The sequence below is a fragment of the Chroicocephalus ridibundus genome, chromosome 6 (genome assembly GCF_963924245.1).
Source record: "Chroicocephalus ridibundus chromosome 6, bChrRid1.1, whole genome shotgun sequence".
Lineage (NCBI taxonomy): Eukaryota > Metazoa > Chordata > Aves > Charadriiformes > Laridae > Chroicocephalus > Chroicocephalus ridibundus.
Genome location: NC_086289.1, coordinates 50,326,127 through 50,353,757, shown reverse-complemented (window position 1 = coordinate 50,353,757; position 27,631 = coordinate 50,326,127). Strand labels below are relative to the sequence as shown.

Genomic DNA, 27,631 nt, shown 5'->3' with positions numbered 1-27,631 from the left:
CAAAAGCCCGGCCCCGGGGGCTTGAAGAAGCACCGCCATACCCCACCCAGGCCCGAAGCGGCGCCCGGGCCTTCCCGCCTGAGGGCAGGGCGCATGCGCGGAGGCGCTGTTGGGGCGTTGCTATGGGAACGGGACGAAGCCCGGAGGAGGAGGAGGAGGATGAAGCTGAGGCGGCTGCTGCTGCGCTACTACCCGCCGGGTGGGGAGGCCAGGACGGTTCACTGCCCTGTTCAGGGGCCGTGCCGGCTCGGTGGGGCTGGGGCCAGGCGTGGGGATCGCCGTTGGGCGGCCGCCCCTGTGAGGGAGGCGCGGGGTGTGTGCGGGGGGGGGTGGTGGTGATGGTGGTGGGGGTCTCCTGTAATGGGCGTTTTCCTCACCTCTGTCATGGGCTAGGACAGAAGTAAGCTGGTGGATGGCGCTGGGTTGGCTTCAGGTGCGGGTATTTTGGCATCTGCGGTCGGTGGAGGGACTTCCAGCTCATCAGGGCTGTAATTAATGAATTACCATTGCGAAATCAAGGCGGTCTTATTTGCATTGCTGTAAGGAGTTTTACAAGGTCAAAAGTGGTGGTAGTTGGCACCAAAAACAACATACCTGTGTTGTCAAGAGGTCTGATTAGCAAAAAGTTGCCACATTTCTTATTTTTTCTTTCTCTGTGCTGTGAATTTTCTGAGCAGAACCATGCTTTGGAAAGCTGTGCTGCTGAGCTGCCTTCATCGTTTATCATGAACTCAGTCAGGAGATTTAATGAATTTTAAGAAGTGAAACATGATGGAGATGGCCAGCTCAGGAAGTGTATTGTAATATCGGATCTTCCTTTCAACTTAATAACTTTTCTTATGGACTTGGAAAAATGCAAAATGAGATAGAAATTCATCTAAAGCATCCTTTCCCGCAGAAAACCAAGGAGCAGCAGAACTCTTTAACAACTGTTTCAAAACAGGAAGCAATGCGGTTAAACATTTTAATGCTTCAGCTCAGTAGAAGGTGCAGAGATGCCAGAGCATACCTAGAAATGGAAAGCGTGTTATGATTTTCTATACATTACTGCACACAGGCCTTTGCAAACACTGAAATAAATAGAACAGGTTTTGTAAAACATATTTTCTAGGCTTCTTGGAACACCAAACTACAACAAGTGTCTTCAGGACAGCTTCTTTGAAAATAGGGCTGATGAAATAATGGAGAAAGTTGGGGAAAAAAGAGTATGTTCACTTCCAGAACAGAAAATGGGTCATAAAATAATGTTTAATATCTTTTATTGTATAAACACATCGGAGTTGTTCATCACCCTGCTAACTCTCAGCAAGAACAGACAAACTCGTTCCAGTTCCAAGAACTGGTAGTAGGTCTGCTGAAGTCAGTGGAGCAATAAAAGTGGAAGCATCGCTGTCTACAGTGCCTTTATAAAATCCCAGATACCTAATTAAGACCTTCTTATTATTTTTTTTTTAAAGGAATTATTCTGGAATATGTACAAGGTGGTGAGCCAAAGACCAGATCTATAGATCTACTTGATCTTAGACCTGAGTAAGTATGATATTATTTCAGATAAAAGCACTCTCTGCCGTTTTGTAGCATGCTCATATACAACTCTATTTGATTGTTTTAAATATAATTGAGGTCACCTATGTCTTTGTTCACTAAAGCACACACTAAGAAAAAAATAACACAGTCAAATCATTTTCCTACTATTTTAAATACAGAATCTTGCATTCCAGCTGAATATTACCATCATGATTTTCTGTTCAGAGGTGAAGCCTCTTTTTGTTTATAGAGTTATGATTATCAAGATGCCTGTACAAAGCCAGCAGAAATATACAGCGCTTAATATTGTGATGAATGACAGTTAATTCTTAGGTCCTGTAATAGTGTTACTGGTCTTCAGAACATTTTCAAACAGTGGGTCTAACTCGGCCCCCTGTTACATTGGTTTAAAGGACCTCTGTTGAAATCACTGAAAGTAACAACTAGGCATCAGTTCAGATCTCTCCTGTTAGTGAATTAATCCTCGTAACAACCATAGGTAAGGCAGTGTAAGATAGGCAAGTAGGTGATTCCCTCTCACGTATTTGTGTGGAGAAACTAAGTACTTGCTTCTGTTGCAAGTAATGGAAGCTTTCTGGTTTCCTTTGTTTCAAACCTAATTGCAGTTGGCTTCTTTGAAAGAATAAGTAAGAGTGCATAATCTGATTTTCTAGTATCCTACCGATGATGAGAGAATTTGCAGGAGCTTGATATATCTAAAAATCAGGGGTTGGCCTAACTGAAGAATAAAAAATACAATGTATTTCAAAGTCAAGTTTAGATTTAAGTTTGATAAGGATATCTTTCGGTAAGATAGAAGGCAGAGGTCACTTCATGAGGAAGCAAGTAAGACTTGCTATGTGGAGGATGATACTCAAATTATCTGCCGCTGGCTTTCAGACAGTTGGAATGCACCAATCTGAAACTCCTATATGTATTCCTTGTGAGGAATAGGACAAATTTGTTGTAATGAGAATGTTGACTTAAGAAGTTATTTAGCTTTAGTACTGCTACATGTAATTTATGCACCAGTGCTTTATCCATATTTCTTTAAGCCATTACAGAATGAGATAAATGCATATAATTTAATTGCTTACTTCAGTTTCTCTGCAAGTAAATAATATTCTTGGGTTTATATTCATAATTATTGACAGAGGATGAAATATGGTGGATTTTGGTTTTTGGGTGATAGATTTTGTTTGTTTGGTTGTTTTTTTTACACACGTGTCCCCCCCCCCCCAATTAGCACAGATGCCATAGCCTTAGTAGAAGAAATTGGAAAAGGAGAACCTCTCATCACAGCTTCATGTAAGGAACACATCATACATTTAGTACGAAGATTGCAAGAGAAGCTAGAGGAAAAAGAGGATCACAAATTCTATCTTTTTAAGGTCAGAGACATCTTTAAAATAATTTGGGGCATTTTGGGGGGTTTCAGTTCTGGTGTTGCGAGTATGTTTTAACTGCTGCATATTATGCATGAGAGCAAAATTTGGACTTTATGGCCAATTTCTTGACTCTTTTCAATCACCTCTGCACTGCTTAGAGTGACTGAGTCTGGACTGGTTATGTCGGCCAGGAATTCCCCGAAAAGTCTGGGAGGTGTAACTGTTCCGAGACACTGTTTACACAGGCTTATGGACAAGGGTGTGTTTTGGATGGAGAGAAAGAATTCTCGTTTGTTAAATAAGGCCTGGGGGACAAGCAACACCCGTAGTTACGTTTAAACAAAACCTGCAAATCGATCCCAAGTAAATTATCTGCTGGGAAAAGGCTCATCTTCAGTTTACAGACAGTAATTTAAAAATTTATTTTAAATGAGTAAGCTTTTTAAAAACAATGATTAGAGAGACCTTTCAGGGCTTCAAATCCAGGATTCAGTCTGTCAGAAAGGAATAGGTTTACTTGTATTTCATTGTGGGAATAAAAATAAAATTACTTCCAGAGATTGTATGTTGCAATCTGAAATAATTAAGTGTTGTATCTTTACTGTGTCAGCAGATGGCAATGTGTAGCTGTTAAAAATTCCTGGTCAGTCCTATGTTACTGTTACCTTACATTTAGAGGAAAGGAAGAAGTTTTGTGTTGGTTTGTTTGGCTAAAAAAAACCCCTTACACGTTGCTAGACATAACTTCGATTCTTTTGACCAACATTACACATTTGGGTGAATTCTGCAAAGATCTGTGTATTTAACCTTGAAAACAGAGCTATGTAATAAGGCATTTTAAATTTAAAAAGTTTATGTTCCGTTTTAAGGTATGCTCTCAACTGAGAAAATGCCTTGCGTTTCACAAGCTTTTAAAATTGTTTGTTCATCGCAGAGTCTGGGAAATCATCAAATATTTGTTTAAATTTCAGTGTAAATAAAGTATTTGTTCTTTGTTGGTTATAGTGCCACATTTGAGCTTCTGAATTTTGAAGTACTAGAGGCAGGCAAATCCAATCAGTGCTGGCTTATTTCCTTCACTGAAGAGTAGTCAGAAGTGTCTGAAATTAACTTGTTTTATGTTTCAGTTCCATTTAAAGCTACTGAGATGCTAATAAAATATAAGAGGTGGGTGGAAGCGAGAATTTTTTTTTTTTTAAATGTGTTTGCATTGTTTGGAAAGGAATATTTTTTCCTGTTGCACTGGAGCATAATCTTAAATGAGTGTATAAACCCATCTTTTTGTTATTTCCAGTAATTGGGGTGACAGTGCTGTGTTAGGTACCCTACAGAGAAACAAGCTTTTGTAACAATTTCTCAGGTTTTAAACTAATGCATAGAAATGGTATACTGTGGTGATTTGCAGATTTTTATCTAAGGGACTGCTGTAGCAGATTTTGCAGAACTGAGGTACATTTTTTAAATTTTGCCTTAGGGTTTGATTCTTGTATCATTTGCACAAGCAATTCTTGCTGGCTTAGAGTTCTGTGGATGAAGCAACTGCAGCACTGGGCATTGGAAGAACAGAATTAGTCCCATGATCTGAAATTGCACATAAACCCATCTCATTTTCCTCCCTTTTTTCATAATGGTTAAACATGTTTGTTGTTCAGAGCTGCCTGCATGGAGCCCTAAAAATGTCATGGGTCAAATTTCCATAAACTTCCATGATTATCCATTCTCATGTGTAGATATTTGTATTCTGTGGCTGTTTAAAAAAAAAAAAAAAGCAAAATATTTTTGTCATTCCCACTGCTGTAACTGAAAGTACAACTTGTCTTACTTTCTGGAGAGAACAGAAATTGCTGTTTCTCTAACATTAAATATGTTTTTTTTCTCTCTCTCTCAGTCCTTCACTTGACCATTGTTATTTCCATTTTATCAGTCCCTGCTCTTCTGAGTAGATGATCTCTGAGCTCCTTTCGTTTTTCTTTTGGAGACAGACAGCTGAGAAAGCTAGAGTTAAGAACAAAAAGTTGAAGCTCTGGTAATATGTCAGTGATTAAATCGCGTTGCTCATAAATCATTTCTTCTTCATTCTTACACTGTGAAGAAGACCTAGTGGACCACTGCTGTATTTTTAACATCCCTTTACTTCACTGTCAGCAGTTGCTGTGATTTTCCAGGATATGATTTTATTATGCTTTAGACTCAAGCAGAAGCCAGCTTGTAATAGGTGAAAGTTGTTTCAAATGCAAACCCTGATATACAGTAGCCACCTTATTCAAACACAAACCAGATTATTATTTGTTCTTTTGTCATTTTCAAAGTATCACAGCACACTTAATTTCATTGGCAGTATCTGAAACCATTTTCACCTATGTTTAATAAACCTTACTATTATTATGGCTGTGAGATAATTTACATTAAACATATATACTGTCTGATTTTAAAGGGCCTTAGAAGCAACGTTAGAAAGAGTCACCTCCATAACCTACACAATACAGGCAGACATCAAATTTGAAATTCCCTCTTTGAATTTTGTCTTGATAACTATCTTTTTTATGGTTCTGCATGCCTTTTTTGTTATGACCTCACAGGACGTAGATGTATCTTGTTTCTGTTCTTCATGTTTTTGAAAACAAAATCATATACTAGCTGAAAGCATCCCATAACCTAAAAGACTCAAAATACTCAATTCAGCTGGATCTCTTCATTCACTATATAAGGCTTAGTATTAGTTGGGATTTCTTTCATCAGTGATCTCACCAGACGTGATCTCCTCACTCATTTGTTTTTCATCTCTGGTCTAGGGTTACTTTGCTGGTCTCAGAGAAGGTGGAGAAAAAGCAAACATGGGGGAAAAGACAGTTCATTCAAGTAAAATATAAATTTCAAATCAATACTATATAATACCTTACAGTGATAACCTGTTGAGGCATGGGAGATGTTTTTAGTTAGAGATTAATGTATTGCAGCTGTAACTGCTACTCTGACAGGAGGAGAAGAAAATATTAACCTAGTGAATATTTTAAGCAATTGTTATTGGTTCTTTTTTTTTTTTTTAATTTTCATCAAATGTTGTTTTCTTCTTCCTTCCCTTGCTTCTGTTTCAGGTACTTAGAGCACATATATTGCCACTGACTAATGTAGCATTTAACAAATCGGGTTCCCGGTAAGTTGTTTTCAAAGTCAAAGTACATAGTCACTAATTGAAGTTTTGTATTTGTAAATTAAATTGTAAGGGAATTTCAGTGCTCTTATCTTGCTGCAAAAAGAATTCAAAGAATTCAGCTGTGCTACTTCTAAGCATCTTTGACATAAATTCATTTGGGACTTTCACTGTAGTGGAATTTCATGTAAATTGATTCAACTGTGGGCACATGCCAAATCATTTTTTCTTCATGTCTTGAAAGCAACAGCTTGCTTTCTAGTTGAAATACATTAAAGATTAGAAACAATTTTTTTTATGAGTAACAGTTTAAAAAAAAAAAAAGGAATCTCTATGGTCATTAATCTGTTTTTTTGAAAGAAAGAAGATATTTAGGGTCTGAGACAGTGCTAACTGAAATCTGTGGAAATAACTCATTTGACTATGCACCAGGACCAGTAAGATATTTACTGTATTCAGAAATTAATTTCTCTTTCCTTTAGCTTTATCACTGGAAGCTATGACAGAACCTGCAAAGTATGGGATACTGCATCAGGAGAAGAGCTACGTACGCTGGAGGGACACGGAAACGTTGTCTATGCAATAGCTTTCAATAATCCCTATGGGTAAATATATTTTCTCTGGGATACATCATAATTGCTAATCATGTATTTTGCAAATACAGAACTGTTACTCAGACTTTAACATCAAATATATTATCTCAAATTGAAAGGGTTAAAATTCTGAATTTGTAAAGTTCAAGTATAACTAATCACCATGGAACAGCACTGTATATTATTTTTATGAGAGATACACTCAAGCGTGTTTTCTGCTATAATTTGTATATGATGTGAAATATAAGTACTTACTACATCTTGTGTTGCTGCAGTTAAGGAGAAAGAACGTTTCTGTCATAATAAAAGTGGGTTTCTCCATTTGGTGTGGCACATTCATTATTATTTAGGACAGAATTTAGAAGTGTCATAGCTGTTGAGTAATTTTTATAAAATCCACAGGGTGCCGCTGTATGAATGTCAAATATGAATCTATGCATCTTTTGTTTTCTGCAATAACTGTTTGCCCTAGGTTAGAATTGCCACATGATAGGTGAAGGGAATTACATGTTAGCTACCGAAGTTTCGTTGTCATTTGCTTCTTGAGGAAGCTGTCATGTATAAGTAAACTGTTTTGCTTCCCTGCAAAATAGGAAAAATTAATTCCTATTTTTATATTGAATCACATTACTTCTTTCACTGTCAGATGCTGGATTTATCAGTTAAGCAATACACAATCAACATCAGAAAATAATAGTTACAGACTTTTTCTTACATTATTTGGAGCATCATCATTTCCTTCTAGATGAAAAGACTTTATCTAACCTAGAACCTGCTACGTCAATGTCTTATATTCTGCTATTATTCTTAACTATTTTAAAGTAACCAATTAATGAGATTTTTATGTACTGTGAAGAAAGTAATGTATGACAAATATCTGTGCAAAGATCAATAACTAGACTGTAACATTAAAGTGGAGAAGCGATATATAGCAAGCGAAAGCTTGGTGAGAACCCTGAGCTACATTATTTAAAGTTCAGTATAAAAGAACTTTTTTTTTCCTGCTCATCTTTAGATTTCGATACAGTGTCCTTTGCTACATTTTCTGGGTACCTCACTTCAGTCTTGCTCTAACTGCAGTTGATCACAACACTTCCACTGACTTTGGTGGGAGTGGAGTTCCACCTCTGAAATTTGGGTAAACTGCTTATAAAAGGAGTTTGTAACTGTTGATAAACAGGTGCTATCTGACAAAATGACATAACTTTTAAATACATCTGGAAGTCCAGCAGATAACTTCATCCCTAATGTAGATTAGTCATCAGTTATGAACAGTTCTGTGCTAACAGATAGGCACAGCAGCTCTTTGAAAAACTAATTATGTCTGCTAATTTTTTCTACTAATGTAACTTCTGTTTGTGAAATCCTGCTTCAGTATCTTATAGTGCAGCAGAATGCACCAAAATGAATGAAAAATTCAACAGCTGGGTATTGTTTCTGTGAGTTTTACTGTCTTTGAGGTCAGAGGTTTTTTTCTAAATAAAAATGTCAGGATTTTTTCCATTTAGTGACAAGATTGCCACTGGATCTTTTGATAAAACCTGCAAACTGTGGAGTACAGAAACAGGAAAATGTTATCATACTTTCAGAGGACATAGTGCAGAAATAGTGAGTACCGATGGACACTTCTTATTCCTTTTTGTTTTCTTATTCCATCACTGACGGCTGTGCGTTCCAAGCCCCTGTGAGCTGAGACTGGAAGGGGCAGCTATTCTATTGCGTCTGTTCACACATTCAGATATTGTGAATGTTTCCGCACTACAAGAAAAAATACTCTGACAGTTCTTAAGAAATAGAATAAAACATTGTATACAGTTTGAAATTATATTTTTATTTTTAGTTTGTTCCAATTTCACTTGTTTGCTAAATGTGAAAACATTTTTGAAAAACACCATAACAATCGGAATTTTCAATTTACTGCATATATCTGTTCCTTGATTTGTTTATGCATCTAATTTTTTTTCTAGGTATCTTGCATTGTGTCTCGTATTTGCAGAACTAAATACACAAGAACGTCATTGCTTGTATTGCTGTCTTTCACATGTAGATCTGTACTTCACATACAGGGCCAACTGGAGCCATAGAAGACTGAATTTCTGAAATTCTAAGCGTATTAGCTGGGAATATGTGGGATGCTGAAATGTCAAAGATACATGAAATGAAAATAATTTTAGCTTAAAAATGGTTAGTTTCCTTTCCAGTGCACTGAGATCCCTATTAGCATTAGTGAATATCTTGATACACAGCATTCCGATTTAAAAGATCAGGGCAAATCCACTGAAACTCTTAATGTCAATGCAGAATATATTTTTTAACAGAAATAGCTATACAATCATTATTCAATAAAGCATTTCTGGAAACATTTGGAATTTAATTTGTAGATTGTGAGGCCTATAGCTGGTGTGTTTGGTGGATGGTGGTTTACCTTGGTGGAATGTGACCTTGGTTTTAGTGGGTTTTTGATTCTCTGGATAATTCAAAACAGTTACCTCTTACACTGGAGAATGCGTTTGCTTATTGAGACAGGCTGCAGTGATTTTGCTGCCGCAAATCAGTTGGCTAAATATTTAAAGGCCTGTCAATTTCTTCTGACTTCTGGAGGCATTAGATTAGACCCAAAGTGTTATGAATTGTGCTAGCAAGTAATTAGTAGAATATAATAGCCAGCAGAAGATGATGTGTTTCTCTGAATGAGACTAGTTTCTGAAAGGCCATTATTGCATATGATACTTTGCTGGCAAGGGCATGTTCATAATTATTCAGTATAAAAAAAAAAAAAAAAGAGAGAAAAAGAAAGAAGTGGACATAATGAAAATGCACCAGTGACCCTAGCTACTGTCTTCCTCTTTACATGGCACCTCCTATTCTTTATTAGGAGAACAGTCATATTGAATAATTACAGAAAATGGGAAAATGACTACATGATTTTCTAATGTGAAAAATTAATTAAGGAAGTTGTTGAGCTTTTGTTCTTGCTTTTTCATAAATAAATATGATGTTGTGGCAATGCCCTCAGCAAATGGCCTAGATAATGACACCTGTAAAGAGTATGAGTGTACAAAGTGTGTTTGGGGGTACACAAAACTGTGTTAGGGAGGACTGTCAGGCAGATTGAACAGTAACTGGAGAATCTCAAAGAGAATTTTGAAATAAAGAAGTAGAATTTTGAAGAAAGAAAAGGAAAGAAGTAGAAAAAGATGAAAGAATCAAGATAATTTATAACAGGGTGGGGGACATATTAGTCTGGAAGTTGTCACAACCTGCTCTGGTGCTTCCAGAAGTCACCAAGGGCATCACAATCTCTGCCTAGACCCGAGAGTGTAACCTTCCTTTTGGAGACACCATGAGGAGTCTTCATCTGACTAGTGAATTGTCAGTACGGGGTTCAACAAAAAGGGCCAAATTGTCCATCGCCCCACCCCCATGAGACGTGCATATGTGAATTTGGATGCCTTCTCTCTGGTGTGTGGATCAGCAAGTTGTAGGAAGTGGCATGGGTTCAACTAAAGCTAAAGCGCTCACGTCTCCTAGGGCAGGTGTGTGTGAGTAGGGGAACACATACTGCTAGGAAATGGGGATGCGCTTGTATCCCACTCATCCCCTGAGAGAGGATGAGTGAGTGTGCAAGTGTGTGTGATTAAAACTTCTTGGAGTTAGAGGAGGTGGTTTAGATATTTGTAGCTGTTTATTAAGATTGCGTAAGTTTATCTTTGTATTAAAGATACTGATACTGAATACATAGTTCTCTGCCAGTTAACTATGCACTGTTAATAAATTAACAGACTGCTTCAGGCTTGCTTTTCATTAAAACTTTCAGAACTAAATAGTTGCTCCCTGTGACACAAAATGAAGCACCTAAATAGCGAATTTTAATCCAGGCTCAGAAAACAATGCAGGAAATCTTCCAGTAAGTCTTTTTAATGCATTACCATTGCAAAGCAGCCAATCAGTCCAATTGATTTGAGTAGTCATCCAGAGCTATGTGATAAGGATTTGTTGCTCTTCTAGTGAGCTGTTGGAAGAACTCTGCATAAAATTTTGTCTTTTTTTAAAAAAAAATATTAATCCTGACCCATTGTTTTTGAGAAAATGTATATAAACACTCTCCCACTTTTTCCATCCAATGTTTCTTGCTATAGGTATGTTTATCATTTAATCTTCAGAGCACATTGGTGGCAACTGGAAGCATGGATACCACTGCCAAATTATGGGATATAGAGAAAGGCGAAGAAGTAGTCACTCTAAGTGTATGTTTGCCTTCCTTACGGTTTTAAAAATGTTCCTTGCTTTCTTAGTTTTCTGAGACAAATAACAGTATAACCGTTCCAATGATTTCAAAACTTGCTGAGTTTCTTTTACCAGGTGGTCCCACAGTGACTGCAGTTAAAACAGATTAAGAAAACTTGAAGGGAATGATAGAGCTATGGTATTTTATAAGAAGTCCTATTTATCAAAAGGCAGAATTTCTCATTTCAATGACATTACTGCTATAGATCAGAATGCCTTCCATCGCTCATTAAAACAGGTTGCTATACTGTAAATTATGACCACTTCTGCATTAACATAAAAGAACTCTGAGAACATTAATGTCAAACACTACATCTGTATGGATCTTCTTCTTGTAAGCATCAGCAGACAACATACATCCACTTACCTCTAGATTGTGCTGTCTCTCTGCTCTACGTGGCTTACTGGGATTATACAGGTTCAGACTGGCCTGTGCTGTTTCAATGCATTTCTCGTGCATAAATCCTAAATAACAGGTAGTGCATAAGCTTCCTTTGGTGTATGTGGCCTATAGAGTAAGGAAGGCATTTTATCCTCCTTGACTTTATCTTCCTTAGAGCCCCGAACAGAGCAAAGAGCAGTGGAATGTGTGAACTTTTAGCTTATAAGTATGTGCACATTAATTTTTCCAACCCTCTCCACCAACACCAATGACAAGCTGTACTGTAGTTTACTGTAAAATGAATCATCTGGTTTCAGTATGTATTGATGAACAAATATGATTCTGTTTAAATCAAATATGGGAAATATACACTGATGACATCACTGAACAATTGTTCATTGCTTAAGTGATGTGCCTGATTTCTTTCAGTTATTGGGATATTGACTATTCCACAGTCCAGTATATCTTTCTGCAAAAGCTGTGATATATTGGACAAGACAGTAAATGATATATTGAAGGGTTATAGAAGGATTGTACTGCTGGGAAAAAAGCTACATATTAAACTACATTAATGGAAAAGTTATAATTTGCGTTCTCATACTCCTTTTTTAAAATTCTCTCAGGGGCACTCAGCAGAAATTATTGCATTGTCTTTCAACACCACCGGAGACAGGATTATCACTGGCTCCTTTGACCATACAGTAGCAGTGTGGGATGTTGGCACTGGCAGGTACTAAAGTACTAATGAATATAATTTTACATTGCATGTTTTCATGACAAATGAAAGAGACAATGTTGAGCTACAAATTACAGACCTTGTGTTTTTGCTTCATTTAGAGTATACGTTCCTTCATCTTATCATTTGTTACTCCTGTTCTCTTTGTTCTTCTGAAAAGGAATGCTGCTCATGAAGTGCTTTTGTATGTTTTTTTTCCCTAAATTTCCATCTTATGAGCACTGAGGAGGCAGACAGAATGGACAGATCTTGTGTTTGTTGCTGATGAAATCTTCAAACAGGAAAATATTTTACCAACATGGAAACTCATGGTTTGGAAGGTGTCTATAATTTCTAGATGGAACAGGCTGTTTAAGTAGAAAGAAAGTATATTTTATGTCATAGAAAAGTAGCCTGGTCACATTGTCTTTAAAAACTATAGAGGGTCTGTTTTCCTTTCCACAATCCTTTAAGTCAGTATAAATTTATAGTGGAGAAAATTTGGCCCCTCTGACTACAGAGAACAGAATGTCTTGATTATGATGCCAACAAATAATAATTTAGTAGCTAAATATGAACTTGTTGTATTATCCTGACAAATTCACTTGTTTTTTCAACTGGAAACTCAGTATAAGTGGAATAATAAAATGATTGCCCTGGTGACTGACAAAGTAATTTATGAAGAAAACCATTTTGTTACATTCTCAGAGGTCATGTCTTTTTTCTTTTTGTGACAGCAAGGGGAATATCTCTGAAATGTCTATATAAAAGGAAGTGTGTGTATAGTGATATCTTGGGGTAATAAACAATGCGTATCACTTCAAAATGAGAGTAATCGTGATTTAAAAAAAAAAAAAGTATACATAGTACATAGTACATCATTTACGACTTGATCCTGTAAGCTTTGAGCTTATTCAACACCAGAATTTTAATGTTTGGCATGGAAATACTTAGGAGGCACTCACTCAGCAAACTAGACCTTTGGATTCAACTTCATTCAGCCTGGTGTTCTTGCAAATATTTTTTGTTTGAAAACAGTTTCTTCTTCCAGCTTCTTGTCTGAGCCTGCAGCAAATTCAGTCTTGGGATTTTCATGTTGCATTCTTTTTTTCTAAGAAATGAATGTGGACTTCATGTCAGGGTCAGTACCAGGAAGTGGAATATGAAGGAGAAAATTCTTGTTTAAACACTGGCAGCTCTAGTGATTGGCTAGTGGGCAACAGAATTGTGCCAGAGCCAGCATTCAGCCTTTTAGATGGCAGTTGGGGATGTATATATTTAGTAATAATGAAAAGTTGCAGTCAGAAATACTGTGAGCAAATCATACTTTGCTGTATACAGGTTCAGGTAGATTTGCAAAAATCTTGTAGGTGAGGTTGTGCATGCCCATCTTTCACCATATGAAATACATGAGAAACACTGCTTTCCAAATCTGAGTTACAACTTGAAGTTTCTTTTAATTTTGCTGGCTGACCGATGGGTGACTGTGTTCCTCAGTTTTATTCTGGGTAGGTATCCAGAATTGTCCTGAGGGAAGTTGATGCAGGGACAAGAAATCTCAAGAATGTTCAAGAAGGCTTTCTTCATAAAATGTTAAATTTATAAAAAACCCAAAACAACCACACAACAAAAAAACGGGAGGGGGACACACACACACAACACAGGACATGCTTTTGGAATATAGGTCTGTATTTCATCAATAATTTCTCCATGGCAGGTACGGTCAGCTACAGTTCAGCTGAAGGTGTCTTCAGTTTCATGTGACAAATCAACAGCCTGTAACTGGGGTCAGGAGTTGTGGACACCAAGATGCTGAGAGAGAGACGGTTTCTTATTTGTAATTCTAGTGCAAATATTAGAGCATCCATATATTAAGTTTCACTGGAAACTGAAAGCTAAAGAAGTATTATTATGACTGAAGCTGATTTTTTTCTATTATTATTTTTTTAAATAATTTAAATGGATTTTTTTCATGGCATTTCACAAGTCTGTTTTCTGTGTTCTTTCTAATTGTTTGTCTGATAGATAGTGGTTTCTGTGAGATGTCCCATACTTTGCTATTTATTCTGCTTATTGACCAGATATTTATGTTGAAGCTTGAAGCCTGGACTGTCTTTGTGAAATTTGGAAATTCAAGTCTTTAGATTGTAAATTAAAACTTTTTCCATTATTAGTTATTTTGGGTATTAGGTATTACAGTAACAGCAGTTTCTATGGCCAAATAATATGTTCACAAAATTAAGTTTCCTACTGTTGTTTTCTGCTTGTTGATTTTTGGTTTTACTGTAAAAAGGTCTGCACAATTACAATGGTGCATGCCTCATATTGTTAGAAAGTAAAAGGCAAGTAATAGTAGAATTCTATAAAATGACACAAGTTTAATCAAGTTTTTGTTATCATAAACAAATAGAAAATTCAATTGCCTAGGAGATTTGCTTTGCTGTTCATTTAGCATATATATTAATTTAGCTACCCTTACATATCTTATGCGATGAATAAAAACACTTCAGTCACTTAAACTCATTTAGTTGTTTTTCTAGTCATTAGTTTATCCATTAGTTCAAGCAGTTTTCTACTAATGATACAGTCATATTAGCATTGTGATAATAACCTAATTTAATAATCCTTTAATATATATATGGCGATTAATCATTTTCAGGGTTCATTGCCTTATAGGCCATTAACTCATAGGAAGCAATAATGGCTAATTGTACCCTCTCTATTCAGCTAAAGCTGAAGAATTTAGTGGAACTAGTATTGCCAGTCTCGTGCAGCAAGAAGTTTAGGATTAATGAGGATTAGAAATCATATTTCATTTAGGCCGTCATCTGCCTGTTACTTGGGAACATGCTCACATTTAGTACCTGATTAAGTTCCATCTGATCTTCAGTGGATTTTATAAATGGTTTAGATTATATGGAGCTTTAAAGATGCACTGTTTACAGTTCGTTGAAGTAGGATAATGGGAGAGAAATGTGGAAAAACTTGCGCTTTGTGCTTTGTATGTAGAAGAATACAAGAAATCTGTCTCTGGCACTGGGAAGTTATCACATTTCAGTGGAAATACATTCACTAAAATGTTTTTGGAAGAGAAGGGAGGGCGTTTCCATTTTATTCCTTACTGCCTTTCTGTCTCAAAGATAAAAAATGGAATTGATGTAGTACTAGAATCATAAATGAGCTGTACCACTCCATTTAATTGCTTTAATGGATAAAATGGTGAAGACTTGACACCTTAACTATACCATTTTACAAACTTACTTATAATTTATATGCGTATATCAAAATGCACACTAAAAATGTAAATTCTCTTTTTTGTAGGATGTTACATACCTTAATAGATCACCGAGGAGAGATTAGCAGTGCACAGTTCAACTGGGACTGTTCTCTCATTGTCACTGGATCAATGGACAAAACATGCATGGTAGGAAAGTTGACTAGGTACTGAATACAGCTACTTGATATATAAATATATATCTTTTGTAAATGAAAGAGCATTATTTTAAACTAGTACATGTAATTAGTTAAAGAATTTACAACTAAATGCAGAAGCTATAAGCTTATTCATTTCAGTGAAGTCTAGTTAAATAACAATATAAGTTTTAAGGCTCGTTTAATCAATACACTGAAATAAAAAAATATACAGAACTTCATTAAACTGACTAAACAATGACTCTATTGATTTATATCCAGGTTTTGTGTTAATGCGTTGTCAGACATCAGAAAGGGTTTATACAAGTTGCTTTATGGATCAACTAGATATTTATCAAGTAAATTGGTCAAAATAAGCAAAAATATCACCCTTATTTATCTATGCAGCTGTGGAATGCTATGACTGGGACACATATAGCAACGTTAACAGGTCACAGTGATGAAATACTGGATGTCTGCTTTGATTATGCTGGCCAACGTATTGCAACTGCCTCTGCTGACGGTGGGTGAAGTGACTGGGACTGCTGTAAGGATTGCAATAGTAGCATAAAACACCTTCGTCCTTTTCCGTTGGTTTTGCTTTGAATGTAGCTTGATGAAAGAGGATTATCGTGACTCCAAACTATAGATCAAGCAATGTTTGTTGCATTATAGAAAGTTTGGCATTAAACTTAAGAATTTTTCCCCAGAGAAAATTTTCTTATTTTTCACACTTTAATCAACTCAACCAGTCTTTCCCTTTTAACTTCAAATTTGCAGGGAAATATTTCACTTGTGGGTGGAAATGCATTTTAAATGCTTAGATAAGTAGTTTTTGAGTGAAGTTTGATTTGAGTGGCTCAAATTTAGGCTTAAATGAAAAAGGTAGTTGGAATTTTAATGGTGGATTTGCAACTAGGCTTTCCAAATGCACAGCAAGAGAACACACAGTAAAGAGGCAGTGAAAGAAGCAATTTTGTTATTGGTATGTGGCAATTTTGCAAGCTTATTATTTTTTTAGGAAGCAGAATAAGTAGTTTTTTGTATTCACCTGCACAGTGTTATATTATAGTGCATAAAGACATAAAGACATACCATATTATTTTTACATACTTAAGTGTTTTGATTTGCACTTCCGGAAGCGGGATACCAGACTGGATGGGAGACACTATTTGGATCTGATTTGCTGTAGTTGCCAAATTTAGACATAAGACAATGTGAAAAGCTTCCTGAGATGTAAACAATAGTTTATGAAACATAATTAATAGTTCATTAAATAGAATGAATATCTGAAATATAATGAAGGCCTTCTGAATATATCGTACATGCATTCTGAAATTAAAGACTTCAGTGGTCCGTGTTCTATGTGGACATTTGTATTCACATTTTAGAAGTTTTACAGCAGAAACCATTAAGAAGCCAACCTTTTCCAACCAGATTACAGATCCTTTTTGACATACTTTATCTTTGGGGGAAACTGTGTTATGATTGTCTTCTATTTCTTTTGAAATCCTGAGGATGAGGCCCTTCCAACCTTATTAAAATGTTCTTATTGAAATGCATGCTTAAGCATAACAATCACAAATGGCTCCTAATCTACTACAACAGGATCAGCAAGAGTCTATAATGCAGAAACAAAAGAGTGCATTGCAAAGCTAGAAGGGCATGGAGGTGAAATTTCAAAGGTAAGTTGTTTGTGGTTTGCACCTTTTCTTATTCGATTACACGTGACATCCAATCCACCAGTTATTCCATGGCACAGGGATACTGTTAAAGAATGTTGTGGTAAAATCGTTGATATTTAAGATTGAGAGGTCTGGCTAAGAAGTTATCTTTACTAAAAGAACATTCCTTTCAACTAAAAGCTATCAGTCAATGGTTGTTTCCAACTCCCACTTCTGAGATACGATAATACTGGGTGTGCTCCACCAAGAGCCATCTCTCCATATTGTCATATTCTTTACTATTTGATTCCTTAGAATTGTGACAGTTAGCAAGCTACTTAAGAAGTTCATCCCTCCCAGGGATACCTGGCTTTATTAACATTGAAATGATTGTTTTTCTTTACCTCTTTCCTTTTTCTGAAACACTGTACAGGTCAGGTCTCTGCAATGACTTGGCAGAGAACAGGGAGCAGAGAAGGAGATGCTGTCCAAATGTTCTCTCACTGTGATTATAGTTAATACAGCTTCTGTCTGACCTCTCCTAAATTGTACTTGTGTTATTAAGTCCTTGGAATCCCCAGATTCTCTGACAGAGCATGCACAAGTTTTTTAAGTCTCTTGAGGACATCTTAGGGCTATTGCCTCTGAGGTTTTTACCATCACCCTCATTCCTTGCTTCTGCCAGGTCTGCTCCTCTTTACTCTTTCTCATTTGTCTGCACACCCAATTTATGGAATGGAACAGAAAAAGCGTATTTCTGTGGCAAAATATATGGAAGGTCTTATTTCAAAAGTGTGTAAGAGACTTGGAAGTATAAAGCCTGTTTCACACATCACTTGGTCATGAGGAGTGTGCTCGTGTACTTTGCTGGAAGTCTTGTCTGGCTCAATTTTGAATGACAAAGTTCAGTTCCAAATACATTTAGTTACTTCCAAAATTGTACATATTTTTCAAACTTTGTTATTTAATGCTTGCACCTTCTCATCATTCTTTCAAATGGATAGTTTTCACTAGCTTCCAGGCTGGTATGATAAGTCTGTGCTGCTTTTGTTTGATGTATTTTGTAATTGGAATATTAATATTTTGAAACTAGGATGATTCTTAGTGAACAAAACTCTGGTGCTTTCATTGTATTGAGAAGGCTATTATAATCACTCTGCTGAGAGAATATTAAAGTCAGAAGGGCTGGTCTTTCCTCACTAATATACTCACTGCAATATTTCCCACTCGGTGTAGGTGCACGGAGGAACGCAGCCTGAACCCATGCTGACATGTGGGTAGGTTAGGGACAGCTTCCGCCAGGGTCCTTAGCGCTGGAATGATTTCTTTGCTGGAAGTGAGAATCTGCTCATCCAGGAGCATGTTGAAAAGTCAGTCTGTTTCTGCGATGTTCTGTGTAGCTGTGATCACTTGGGAAGGTTATGACTTGGAAATCAGATTTCTGGAGAAGGGGCATTTTGCCCTCAGTAATTAAGCAATTTTGCATTATATAATAAACCTGGTATTGTCTGGTTAATGCTATAAAAATATATCAGATTATTTGGAAATGCATGCAATTTTGGCAATGAATGTTTAACAAATATGAAGACATACTACAAAGTAAGTTGCCTTCAGTGGAAGTTTTGATATTACAGACATGTATGTTATTTAATGTAGAACTCTGAAATTTCTATAAATGTTACATTGGGATAATGATAACATTTAAATAAAGTTGTTACGGTTGTAGAGCAATTGTGATTTTGCTGGATAATATTCTGAAGTCTTGATCCTATAGTAAGGTCATTGTATATAGACCTTTGTACATACACAAAGTTTTCAGCCACGGAAGTTTGCTGGGGTGACTCTAGTGGACTACTGTCCTTAATTTTAGCTGAAAAGCTGAATGCAAGAGTTGCTGGTCCCTCTTTTCATCTTTTAATCACTAGGTTGGAACTTCATTTTCCAGGTATATTGACTTGCTAAGTAATATAACTCTTTTCTACATTTTTTTAAAGGTATGTTTCAACCCTAAAGGCAATCGTATACTAACAGCCAGTTCTGATAAAACAGCTCGACTCTGGGATGCTGCTACTGGACACTGCCTTCAGATATTAGAGGGTCATACTGATGAGATATTCTCCTGTGCTTTCAATTACAAGGGTGATACAATCATTACAGGTAACTAATATATTTTTTTTTCCTTTTTTTTGAGAGACATTTGAAATCTTGTTATGGTAAACAAAATAAGAGTCTGAGAAGTTTCCTGAGGCCATATCCCAAATACATGTACCAGCAGTGACTTAAAATATAGTCAAGAAAAGCTAAAAACTCACTTTTGAACTGAGGTTTAAGTGCATATGGCAATGAACAAATTTGTATAAAGGCAAGGGCATACCCTACCATCTCTCCTATGGGCATATACTAACACCTGACCCGTGACTAAGCCCTTTTCTCACAATGCATTGCAGCAGGGGAGGTCTGGGTGAGCAAAGGGCAAAGTTTTTTAAATGGGAGCACAGCTCTCGTGTATTTGGCACTGAGCTCTGTTCAGGTTTCCTTCATTTCAGACAAAAAGTCATGGGAGTGGGAAAAGGTGTGAACAGAGTACTTGTGATTGCTTCCATCTTTTGACTAACTACCAAAATATAGGATGGAGTTGTTCTCAGATAAAAATATTGCTGTAGGTCCTGCTGTCTCTTGCTCGTTGTGGACAGGAAAATACTTCTCTAGCTCCTTGGCATTCTGGGTTGATTGTTGATGTCAGTGTTAACAAAATTGGATAAATTGTGTGATACAGGTAAATGATTCCTTCACAATGTGTGTTTATTACTAGGGAGCAAGGATAACACCTGTAGAATATGGCACTGACTGAAGAGAAGGAACGATCCAGTTTGGGATATGCCTACTTTGTGAGTTTCACAGTCAATAAACTCAGTCTTTCAGATCTGATTTATTTTACCCTCTGTTCGCCTTCAGTTTTGTTGAAGTAGAAAAGTTACCTAGATTTTGATAGCTTTGACTTTGCTGATGTCTGGTAGATGTGGAATCACAGAACAGTAGAAGTTGGAAGGGACCTCTGGAGATCGTCTAGTACGACGCCCCTGCTAAAGCACTGTCAACCAAGCAGGCTGCCCACGACTGACATGGTTTTGAATATCTCCAAGGACGGAGACTCCACAGTTTCTTTGGGCAACCTGCTTAGTGTCTGATCACTCTCACAGTAAAAAGAGTTGGGATTTTTTTTCCTTATGTTTTAACGGAATGTTTTCTTGTATTTCAATCTGTGCATGTTGCCTCTTTACTGGTACCACCAAGAAGATCTGGCTCTGTTATCCCAGTCACCTGAGAGGAATCATCATTAGCGTGAATGAATTCAGTAGAATGACTCTATTTCTTTGCATGTAATTTTTAACCTGTAACCCTTTTAATAAAAAAAATACAGCATTATAATACCCTCAGGTGTGAAAGGGGTGGTGTTATGCACTTGCTCTGAGTACTTTTGTATTTTTTTGTTGTGTAATAAAGTATTGAATTAAAACGCCAGTTTTGCTACTTGTAATACACGGTCCCACTTGTAAGGATGATGACAGAAACTGAGAAGTGGATGAGGAGCTCCCGCAAGTTCTTTACCACTGTACAAAGAGCTCTGGCCCAGCCTCATCTCTCACCAGCAATTGCCAACAGGTTTCACCTGTGCAGAGCTCTCCCCACTGCCTAGCAGAGCACCTGGAAGCACAGTTGCTCTTTGTAGGGGCGCAGTGAAGGAGCAGAGCTGACTGGTCTCTTCTGGCTGCCTTGGAAGAAGGATGGAGAGGCAAAGAGGGTAGGATTGAACACAGTGTGCGTGTGTTGACTGAAAGAAAAAAGGAAGAGTGCAGCAGAGAATGAACTTGAAGGTATTTTGTTTATATAATACATCTCTAGGTGGTTATGGACTTGACTTCTAAATGTTGTTAAATTGAATAGGAAGTTACTAATGCGGATGCATTCTGAGTGAGGGCTTGCCTGCATCCTTGTGTGTAAACGAAGAAACAAAAGTGCCTGTCGTCACTTGGCAAATATCCTGGTTGTTTCAAGCAGTGTCGTGTTGTGGGAGCAGTGTGCTGCAGATCATTTAAAATTAAACCTTTACCAGTAGGCAAAGTGGCTGATATTAATGTTACTGTAATGCTTGTGGTGTTTCCTGTTGTCTTGTGCAAAGGCTTAGGATATTGAAAGTGTGTCTCAGTAATTCGGAATTAAAAGGGGCAGGAAGGGCAGTGTGGTTCTGTGTTACTTTAGAATTGCCCAGTGTCTCTAGATCGCTTCGCACCTGTGCTTATAGGTGTGACATGGGGGATTTCCAGCTGACAAAATCGGAGGAAAATTAATATAATGAAATGTGTACAAATACTGTTACGTTGTTAAAAACTGAAATTTGACTTGCTGTGTAACCATCAGAAAGTGAAAAAAAATCTTTGGACTGTGATTAGGAAGTATTTTTTTTTTCTGAATCTTTCAGGATGAGTTATTTTCTGTTGCCTTTTCCTTTATGATTTTTCTCTTATACCATGCTAGTGACTCAGTGAATCGAACATCTGTAGTAGCTTTTGGCTTTGAGCTATTGTCCTATTTTTATGTGAAATTGTGAGCGAGTCAAGGTTTTGTAGACCAAGCGTTGGACTGGGAGGCCATCTGGGCTCTATTTCTGACTCTCCCTAGATTCACTGAGTGAGTAGAATTGTTTTTCGGGCTAAGTTATCCAGGTTTCCTGCTCAAATGTGAAATACATTCACATCTGGTGCGATTCACAGTGCTGATGAAAATTGTGTTGACTTGGCGCCTCGTGAGAACTTCAATAGTACCCTAGGTACCATCATATGAATGCTTTGATGTTAGGTGCTCTGCGCCTTGGTTTACCCGTAGGTAGATTTAATAAGTTGTAAAGATGTACGTTAAAAGTGCATTGTATAGATGTATCATCCTAAAATATGTCTCTGGTAGCAGCTTGATCCCTTTCTCTTAATTCCACTTCAGTCCCTGAAACCGAAATAGCGTATGTATGTGCTCTAACTCTATTGTCTGGTGCCTTTTTAATCTTATAAAAACATTTGGCTTCTGCATACCTTACGCTCTCTGAGCTGCTGCTTTAATCACTGGGTGGTTGGAGTGGGATGTGGCTTTCAATATCCTGAAATGCCGGCAAACTTGGTTTGCTGTCACCTTATTGAAAAGGGTTCCCTCCGGAGACTCCTGAAGTGTGCTTCAGTGAGGCCTGTCACAGTGGAAATCGTATTTGCTGTGTTGTTTCTGGCCTTTAGACCTCTGCATCCTTCCAGTATGTATCTCTGGGAATAGACGAGTTTGTTTTTCTGGGAAAGCAGCCTGTAGCTTGGACCGTGTAGCTTCCTCAGGACAGAACAGGTTTTTGCAAGACACAGACAAGGATCTCCGTGAAAGCATGTGGTGTATACTTGGACTCTTGATGCATGCTTTTGGTATCTCTTAAGATTCAAATTATTTTCTGAACAGATGATAATAATACTCATATCCACTCATGTTTTAAAAGTGGCATTTTGTGAGAATTTCTTTTTTGGCTCCTTCCATGCGATCACTTGCATTTGCTGGGTAGTTCGTGAAAGGATATGAACTATATCCTGCTTGGTTATATTTTTGCAGTTTGCTGCACTTCACTGTCTAATTTTCGGCCGAAGCTGTGAGGAAGGCACATTATCCACCAGCCAGACCTGTCTTCATTGCAAATTGTTTTAATTAGCTTGATGGTCCAGCTGTCTAATTTAACTAACTATCCTGCTAAATGCTGTACAGCTGCAAGTTGCTTTCTGAGGGCCTGTTCCTCGTGATGACTGGCTTTAGAGTGGGTTTGAAAAATTGAATAGTGGCATTGTGAGTCTGCTCATACTTAGCAAAGGCTTAGGAACGGCTCTGGCTTGAAGTAAAATTCTTAAATTGGCTGGTGCGGGTGTGCTTTCCTTCTCAGCTGGAATTTGTTTTACTTAGTAAGTAGCTCAGGTGGGCTCTTTATTTCAATGGAGTGGTGATTTTTTTTCCCCTGACATTTTGAAAGTCAGAGTGCAGGGTTCATGGTGACGTTCTTATGCTCGTCTGTCATGCAGCTCTGCATGAACCTGGACAAGAGAAACAATAAAATCGGCCTCTCCAGAAAAGTTACCTGCTGAATTTGATAGGATAACTGTAAACAGGTGACCATTTTTATCATAAACCACTATAAAATGGTTAATTTACTTGAAGATACTGTGACAATCTTCAGTGTTATGACAAAATTGAGGAAGACTATAGTTTTTCAGCTTCTAATGATCCCAACATTAAAAGAACCCCCAACAAAACCAAACTGAAAATGAAGGTTTTAAATACTTATTTTTCAGTCGGTAGTTCTCTAGTGTTTGAATCAACATATCTACAGGCCAAATTCTGCTCTCCGTTAGGTGGGTGGTGGAGTCAACGCCAGGGCGGGAGGCACCTTTCCCTGGAGCCTTTCTGCAGTGACAGGGTGAGGGGCAGCCCTGGCCGGGAGCGGCACCGCAGCAGGGGCTGCGGCAAGGGGCTGCTGCTGCCATGGGTGGCCTCTGGTGGCCAGGGCATCTCCTGAGGCTCAGAGGGCTTCTCTTGTTTGGTAAATTGTGGTGCATCTCTCTCAAGTATGTATCCAGCTCCCACTTGAACCTATGTATGAGTTCTGCATCCTCTCATTTGGTGACGCGTCGCCTCTTTCTGTTTGCTTTTAATCTGGCTTGTATGAGTTTTGTTTGTTGGGTCTTAGTTTGTATTGGGAAAGACAGTGAGCAGCCACCCGCTCTGGGCCCTCGTGATATTAACTACCTGCATCTCACGTACATAGAAAGGCTGAACTGCGTGTACTTTACTCTGAGATTTTACAAAGTTCTCATTTATGTGTCATTAAAGTTGACTTTATTTTTTTTCAGCCTTTTTTAATGGTGGACAAGTCCAGTTCTGATTTGCTCAGCTAAGTGTTGGTTTCCTTTTCTGTTTAGCAGTAGAAATACCTTTTACACCTGGGGAATAGGGCAGTAAATATCTGTGCAAACTTAAGCAAGCAGAAGGAAGTCCTGAACTTGTGTCTCCCCACCTCCTGCAGGTACCTAAAGTGTCCAGAGCGAGCCCTAAATAGAGATTTGGCGTTTATCTGGAGTTATTCTGGGGTTAATTCTCAGAATGAATGTGTAATTTCTCTTTATTTTACTGTGCTACTAAGAATGTTATGATTAGCCTTGCATCACTGGAATGAATTGTGGAACCCGAGTAAAGCCGGAGCTTTGGTCCTGAGGTAGGACCTGGAGCTTGCTCTGACTTGTTTTGGTCAGGCCCACGGGGCAGGCTTTTCATTTGGAAGCAGAGCTTTGAGAAGCTACAGGGATGGCAGGCAAATATTCTTTAATAGGTCAGAAAAAACCACAGCACATTCATGAACTTCTTAAGAAGGCAAAGAGGACACACATCATAACATAAATTTATTTCTGAATAAATTGCAACATTAAGAACTACTGTACAGAGAAACTGCATCACACTGTTACAACTCTGTCATGATATTTGTGCTTTGTAGGATAAGTAAACATTTATTCTATCACAGCAAAAAATTGTATACTGACAACTAACTGTACTTGGTTTAAAAATAAATACACTTTCCGGTTTATTAACTCAAACAAAGCACTTTGAGTCTATAACACTTGGTGCTTTTTATTAACTTTCAGCCTCAGAAACGCTGAGCATTCGGAGTTGCCGCTCGTGTGGGTGGGAGTTACGGGTGTTCAGCAATTCTTAGGAGCGGGCTGCGGCACCACACAGTTACCTTCAGTGGACGCAATAAAGTGACCTTGACCTTGACAGCAAAGCGACCTTTGCTGTTTTGCTCACACTGCAGAGTAGATCTAGAATTCCTCATGTTGTTTAATGTTCCACGTTTGATTTCGATTCACTAACAGTATGTATTTTGTAACAAATGAGTGATGCAATCATGCAAGTTCAGGAATGGTTTTAAAGATAAAATTGAGAATATGGCTCTTTTTCATAAATTATTTAAAACTACTTCAAAATTTTCAAAAATATTTAGTGCAAAAGGATAGTTTTTTTTTTTTCCCCAAGAAATATTACAGAAGCATATACTATTATATGGAAAATAAAACATCTCTTAAATATTTTATTGGGAAAAGCAGGCAGGTTTTCTATATGTTATTTGGGGTAGGGAGAGATGAAAGATAATTTTCAAAGAAACAAATCCCAGAAGGGCTGTGGTGTGATAAGTTATAGTTACCTTTCAATTCAAAACCAATCTCTTTGGCAGAGTCAAGAGAATGTCTCATTAAGTGCGTGATATGACAGATCATCTCACCAAGACGATACCATAGTATATCTTAGCAAACAGTAATATAAATGTTATAGGGATGTGAACTATCACATACGGTCCACACATTTATATCCAAAATGAACAAGCATGTCTGCTGAAATTTTAACAATCATTTTGCTTTCTTGTAAGTTACAAAAATTAATGTTAAGATTTTTATAATGAGACGGTGCTCTTTTCAGGTGTGCATTTCTTCACCTTATTAACAATTTATTTGATTAAAATTAAAATAGTTTCTTTTTTTTTTTTTTCCCCCACCGCTTTTAACTGATATGTAGCATGTTACACAGCGCTTCAAACAGAAGCACTTTAGGTAACAAACGTACCATCGTTACTCCCTCTTACCAGGCGGGGACACTGAGGCACAGAGGTGAGGTGGCTGGCGGCAGGTCTGCGGTGGGACGGGGCTCGGGAACCTGCTGCCCTGACGTGCGGGGACAGACCGGGCCCAGCTGTGCGGAACTGCGCTGCCTCCCACTGAAAAGGAATGAGTTTTTTTAAGGTTAATAACTGAGAGTCTAGATTTTGTTTCCTTGAGAAGAAGACGGGAATGGGGAACAGCTATGGAAGAGAAATAATCACATGGAAGGAAACTAAACTGTGTTTTTTAGCAGCTTTTTATTGTGTTGTCTAACTGCAAAGTTGGTAAGTGTCCAAAAGGTTTTACCCCTTAGCAGACTATGGGCATTTAAAAAAAAAAAAAAAATTATTTATCGAGGGACATGGATGTTTCTAGGCGTCCTGGAACACACTCTGGTGCTAATAGCTAAAGTGTACAAACATTGGTGTTTTACAACTGAGTGTTAGTGTACTATCCCATTTTAGCTGATTGATTTAATCAAATTGATTAAAATGGAACGTATTAGATACTTAAGCCTTTTCTGTGTAGTCTAAAAAGCCTTTACTGTGTAGGCTAAAAATCCATTCCCTCCTAGTACAGTACATCCTACGGCACAATATGTCATGAGTCCCTCATGATACAGAACGATACGATACACCGTGGTTTCACTTTGCTCCAGGTTCAGTTGCGGAACAGACGTGTGCTGTTTCTGTAGAGTTTGTATATCTTTGCTCGTTTTATTCAGTGATGTTCGGAAGTCAGAGCGTTACACAAACCACTGCTTATTTAAACGGGAATAAAACAAAAACGCTGCGCGGGTGAACTTTCTTAACCCAATTCGAGGAGCCAGTCAAACAGGCTGGGCGTCACCTCTCGGCCTTCCTCACTGAGCTTGCAGTACTGCACCACGGCGTGAAAGATATCCCCCACTTTCCAGGATTTCCGTCGAACTAATTCCACAACATCTAAAAACTAAATAAAAAAACCAAAACAAAGCACGCTTAGGATTTAGTTTACATTTTGCTAACGTTTTGTTAAAGAAATACCCGCAAACTGCTGTAAGACCACCCTTTGTAAAAGCGCTGCTGTAGGAGGGTGTGGACACAATTCACCGCACAGCAACATCAAGGTTCTTTCTATTTATAAAACTTCATTTCTGAAGTTCCGCAGCTCCCCAAAGACTGGTCGGATCTCATCCCACTTTCTAAATTAGCTGCTCTCATAAATTATTTCTTATTTATTGCAATGAAAGTAAGAACAGTGAAAGCGAGCTTGATAAAGATCACAATTTCCTTTGTTATCGACAGCTCGCTGTCAAAATAATGGAAGCGTGACTATCCATTTTAAAGAAAAAAAACAATCTTCCTTCATTACCATTAGCTATATTTTGACTTACATTTAACTTTCTGTATTTCCACACATACATCCCACAGTATTTGAAGTATTCACATAGTACTGGTGAGAGGGGAATTCTGGGTAAACTTCTGTCACATGAAGACATTTGCCACACTTGTGGCTGAATCACAGAGATGATCTATATTTGATTATTATTTTTTTTTTAACTTCTAGATAAACCAGAGGTTAAATATATGTTCCTAAGCAGCTGTAAAAAAATCCTGAATTTTGTCCACTTTGTACTTAATAATGGGCTTCACAGTGTCATACATCTGGTCCTGTTTTTTTCTGAAGCACATAAATGAAAATCAAAGCTTTTCATTCCTTTGAATTTCACAATCAATATCTAATTAGCTTGCTCCTTCTACATTTCCAGTTTTAAACCACACAAGAAAATATTGTGTGTCTCTAGCTAGTGT

General features: G+C 37.6%; 2 protein-coding genes across 8 annotated transcripts in view; one reads left to right on the top strand and one right to left on the bottom strand.

Moving 5' to 3' along the window:
* Positions 1–77: 77 nt before the first annotated feature.
* DAW1 (dynein assembly factor with WD repeats 1) lies at positions 78–25,214 on the top strand. Of its 2 annotated transcripts, XM_063340038.1 has the most exons (14): positions 78–199; positions 1,458–1,530; positions 2,774–2,918; positions 6,011–6,069; positions 6,549–6,671; positions 8,168–8,267; positions 10,799–10,906; positions 11,952–12,058; positions 15,365–15,467; positions 15,863–15,977; positions 17,063–17,139; positions 19,113–19,275; positions 19,931–20,006; positions 20,136–25,214. In XM_063340038.1, the coding sequence occupies exons 1-13, from the start codon at positions 94–96 to the stop codon at positions 19,963–19,965; spliced, it is 1,314 nt and encodes a 437-aa protein (XP_063196108.1). In that variant the 5' UTR covers positions 78–93; the 3' UTR covers positions 19,966–20,006; positions 20,136–25,214. The 2 variants fall into 2 exon arrangements, with proteins under 2 accessions (XP_063196108.1, XP_063196107.1); XM_063340037.1 differs by having other exon boundaries at positions 19,931–25,214.
* SPHKAP (SPHK1 interactor, AKAP domain containing) overlaps positions 24,569–27,631 on the bottom strand; it is a 102,027-nt gene continuing 98,964 nt past the window's right edge. For all 6 annotated transcript variants that reach the window (XM_063340034.1, XM_063340031.1, XM_063340032.1 and 3 more), the window contains one exon: positions 24,569–26,789. In XM_063340034.1, coding sequence (XP_063196104.1) covers positions 26,646–26,789 — 144 coding nt within the window. In that variant the 3' untranslated portion in view covers positions 24,569–26,645. The remainder of the gene's footprint in view (positions 26,790–27,631) is intronic.